Here is a 5,122-nt window from a genome sequence, read left to right as displayed (position 1 = left end):
AATATGCAGTGAATGTAGATTCGTACTGAAACTAACAATTATCCATGAACAGTAGAAATTAGCCTGTCTTATGCAGAATTTAATTTGTTTCCATTTCTTATTTTCATGGATATAAGTTATGCAATAAACAAACAGTTACACTAGATTTTGGCATATCCAATTATTGAACTCTTTTAACTATTTCCATATGACATAGTCTGTCACGACATACTCCATGACTACACTACTACTTTTTATGTCACTTGCTACTGTTAAATAAGGATGACAGCTGTACAATGTTCACGTGTGTTCTGTTATATGTAAGACGAGTTATGTGACCCGACGTCAGAGAAAAGCCGGGCACAAGGTGCCCCCGATCCTACCTTTGACGATGGTGACGGTGGAGAGCGGCTTTGGCAGAGGTCTATCAAAGCTCTCAAGTCACAAGTCAAACGTGACATCAAGTAATATGTTATGAAATAATAATACTTAAGCAATGGTAAATTGACGAAAATCATCTCATAAGGATTTGAACAGTTTAATTAAAAGAAAGAAAACTTGATTTTCCAAAGTCATTGTGTTTAAAAGTGCTAAATATATTAATTTATGCATTAACAGTTTTTAAATATTTTAATGAACGGAATCTTATTTCGGATATGTAAATATTAGTACCAATCTTCATAATTTGAGAAATATCTTTAAAACATTGTTTATATAATAAAAACAACAGTACTTATCTTCTTATTTAAAACAATGACAGATAACATATAGCATGGAAATTATTTACCACTTTTCTCGTGGCCATATTTAAAGTTATTTCATTAATATCGACGTTAGGGAGGCGGTATATCGGAGACCGGTTTTTGACGAACATATGTTGAGAGTGGCTGACCTTTTCCACCACAATGAAGCAGACAAAGCAGGCGAGATTCTGACAGTTTTAGCCACTGAAATACTTGGTTAGACTTTTGTTGTATAGGCAAATGTAAATATATCTGTACATATTTACACTGATGACTCCAGTAATACTGATAACTTGTAAGACAATTATCAGAAGTGAGTGTTATGAACCCTGTATACATTGTACGTCAAAGTATTATGGCTATGTAAAGTGCACGTAATTGTCTGTATATTCTATACACTGGTAATTTGAGCGAGTTTCTAAAACAAAATGATATGGATTCATTAATTTGATTTGTAATGCTAAGGGGCTATTGCACGGCAACCCTGAAAGAGTTCACTCCGATCACATCAGTATATGGAAAATAGGAATATGCCGTAATCGTACTTCCCATATTCTCAAGGTTCTGCTTTGAAAGGATATTAAAAAAGCAGCATTTTGAGTAAAAGCAAACTAAATTTATTCAAAAATAAAGTTATGATAATCTTACCATAAGCATGAGATGACTTTAAAGCATGCCAGTTTCGTATATTCCTCGAATCGACATAATAGAAAGTATTTTTTTTTTCAAGGAAATCATTTTGTGATGCTTTTGGTTATATCGTTCCAAAAAAGTACGTAGAGAATTAGTGAAATATCACTGCTGGATGCTGGAAGCCATTTTTCATACACAGACATTACCAGAGTGAAGTTGTTCAAGTGAGCCGTGCGATAGTCTTACACTATTCATTTTTCTTGCTTTGAAATGCATTATTTTACATTTTTAGCCAAGTGTCCTGTTGGAGACTTTCGGTCAAAGTTTATTGTCAGGGATCTAGATATGTGGATAACATGTTTCGTCCTTTCTTTTGATGGAGATTGGAGAAAACGATTATTAGAGGTCCTTAAAGGAACAAACTGGTAAGTGTTATAATAAGAGTCAGACTCACACCCATAGAAATCAGAAATCACTCTCATCATGTACTTAATGGTTGCAGTGTAGAGCGCCGTCCGAGCGTGGAGAATTATGCGTTGTGTCTCCCGACTTCGTCCAAGCAAATTCCATGAACAGTTTTAAGAAATTGGTTTCATTCGCGGTAAGGATTGGATGGAGTGCTATAGCACTGAGTCAAGGTCTGGCATTTCAGTGTTACATCACTATAACAATACAATCACATTTTAAGTGCATCTGTCTCCAAATGTGCTTAACTGTTACAAGTCGATATCAGAGAAACAAGCAATACAATCAAACATGTCATTTGCTGAGGTGGACGTTAGAAATATTTAAATGAAATTCTTACTTGCCATGTAATATCAATCCTGTTCTTATAGCGAACTTGTGACCGGTGACGATAAAGAAGACGAAGAAGAGAACTTGTATCGGTGTAGGTTAGAACTGAGGAAACTGTTTCCTTTTATAAAGATTCCAAAACAAGAAGATATAATCGAAACAACTGCTGTCGGTGGAGACACCCCAGAGCGTAAATCTCTCTTTTATAACAGTCTTCGTGCTGAGAAGTTTCCTGTTGTTAGTTTACGACGGTTAGAAAAAGGCGATTTCACACCTGAAATAAGGTATTGTAGATTTGAACCTCTTCTCAGTATTTACCAAGTATTTGGCAATTTCATTCATAACTTTCACCATATAAAGCGTGTTACTGTCACATGTCAGTTATATAACTTTCACCATATAAACCGTGCTAATATCACATATAAATTATTTATCTTTCACCATATAAACCATGTCAGTTGAAGCTGACGTGAATTGTAAAGTTCTAACATTCAACTTCAATAACTTCAATACAGATAATGCTACATTGTTGACCGTTTTTACAGCTTGTACAAAACTTCGATGCAAAGAAGACTCTTCCTCATAATAATTATATAGTTGAATAGAAATGATTTTAACACAGTTCGTTCACGGATCTATACTAACAGATTTCAATCTATCATCGAAAACATTGAAACATTCTTTTTTTATGTTATCTAAGAATAGACTCCTATAATCATGTGGAAAATACTAAAACCAGAAGCTGACTGTACAAAAGAAGAAACGCTATGCATTTAATATGTTAAACACCGTAATGCCAATAACTAAGTTTGTCTCTATCATATATTTTAATTCCCGGATGTGCTCTAATATTCCAGCGAAGAACCTATACAAGTGATGCTGTTTCGGTTCCACAGCCTAACAACGCTGGGGTCCTGTAAGCGTGGTCTTAGTCACGATCTGTATGGAGTCTTGCTTCTACGGAAATGTATACAGACGGCAAAGGGAAACGTAAATAAAATACTGTCGTTGGTTGAGTTACAACATAATGTCATTAAATTTTCATGACCTTAATCTTCATAGATTTCCTTTCTTACCAATGAATAATCTAAAACATTGAATATATTATGAATTTCAAGTGGAATTAGTATACGATATCAACTAGAACATAGTGACATATTCTTTTGGTTACCATGACAACCAAATGGCTTTAATTCTTTTGGAAAATATCTCTATATTGACTAATCTGAAGCCTTTGATATGTTTCCATACACTACTATGTTAAGTTATAAGCACTGATCACTTACATTACTTGACCAAGTTCGAAGGTCATTACATAAAACATGTCTATAGTGAAATGATTACCATGACAACCAAACTATTTGGTATCTAACATTACTGTTTAGTTTTATTGAAATTACTTCACAAGTTTAGGAGGTGTTATCCGGACATTTTTGCTATGGACTGACAGACAGACACACGGGTATACAAGCTGATTCCATTATCTACGTTGAGTAGGGGTGGTGTTGGTTGTTTAATCAATAATAGATTAACACGTATTTAAGATAAGATTCTACTTATTATATATCTAGTGGATATAAATGTTTTCCTCTTTATACAAACAAGTAAGGAAGACACATTGGTACTACCGTAACCTTAGTTTGACGCCATGATGACATACTAGTATTCCAACAGTGACAAGGTTAAGTACATATTGTTTTTTTATATCACAGTATTGCAACATTACACGGAAAATCCCCCTGTATTAGCAATGTTGTAAGGACATGCGTACAATAAAATAAGGACGTCAGGATGAGAAAAGAAGTTTATCTTGAAGATAACATTATATGATATATACAACTAAGCTTTAGGAAGTAGATATGAAACAGAAAACAATATTTACACACACAATGCTGTCTCCTCCTTTCCTGTTCTTTTCAGCTTCCATATACCAATGATTCAAGTTCGTTCCACACATTTCAAGTGAAAGGTAATATACTGTGATAATCGAATACATAGCAAAAATATATCACATTTCTCCTGCATACATATTCTATTACAACTTAAAGTCTTGGTTCGAGGGATGATTGATATGAAAGTTGCATTGAGGTCCTTTAACACCGCTGGCTAAAGTGTATAGATATTGAAAGGGATTCTGTTGAAAAAAAAAATGTCTGGCAATATTCAAATCCTTCAATATGAGGCTCACAACATATCAATCAGACCTCGTAGCTATGGCCATTTTTTGAACAGATAGTATTCTTATTATAGCAATCAATGGCATAACTTATTAATTGACCAGTTGTTCTAGAGGGTATTTAAGGTTTCATGCAAAGGAGATTGACTGAATGAATGCACATAAATACTGGAGCAACAAGAGTGTGAAATAAAACATTACTATTGTAAGAAAGGAAGAACAAGCAAATGTAAATACATTATAATCATTAAGGAAGGACGGAACATATATACATTAATATACATTACCATTGTAAAAAGGGGAACCGATTAAATATACATTATCACTGAAGAAAAGAGAAAAAAAAATAAGGTGAATATTGCAGTTTGTGTAGATATGAAGTGACGATTTCTTCAAGAACAAAATATTTTTTGAAGAATTATATACAACATATATCTATTATGACACCACAGCCGATCCGGATGACGATATGGAAGCTGGCCCGTCACAGCCGAAATCAAGACGGATGGAGTCGATACCTTTTCAGCAACTCAATAACACCACAGGATTATCAATGGTAGGTCTGATTTTGCAGTTAGAACGTCTTCTTCACCGTGGGACTGTGTTGTACAGGTGCACCTAGAGGATAAAATATTTCAATTTACATGAACATATGTTTCATAGAAATGATCTAGCTATCCAGAGTATCTGAATGAGGATACTGTGTGAGGAATGTCTGTCAACATTTTGTCTATTTCAGGATTCGGCGTTTCATAACCATTAATCATGTTGATAACATATATCAACATATCACCTT

The 5,122-nt window shown here is 34.1% G+C and overlaps 1 protein-coding gene across 1 annotated transcript; it reads left to right on the top strand.

Annotated features, from left to right (window-relative positions):
- Window positions 1-706: 706 nt before the first annotated feature.
- LOC117320424 lies at window positions 707-4,882 on the top strand (the record flags this gene model as incomplete). The annotated part of the gene is given in 6 exon segments (XM_033875025.1): window positions 707-938; window positions 1,648-1,780; window positions 2,192-2,434; window positions 3,008-3,140; window positions 4,071-4,119; window positions 4,779-4,882. Coding segments are annotated over 6 exon segments (747 nt in total), but the record flags the coding sequence as incomplete, so codon positions are not given.
- Window positions 4,883-5,122: the final 240 nt, after the last annotated feature.

This window comes from Pecten maximus, unplaced genomic scaffold, assembly GCF_902652985.1.
Source record: "Pecten maximus unplaced genomic scaffold, xPecMax1.1, whole genome shotgun sequence".
Taxonomy (NCBI): Eukaryota; Metazoa; Mollusca; class Bivalvia; order Pectinida; family Pectinidae; genus Pecten; species Pecten maximus.
The sequence above is the reverse complement of the archived record's forward strand: the minus strand, read 5'-3'. Positions and strand labels throughout refer to the sequence as shown.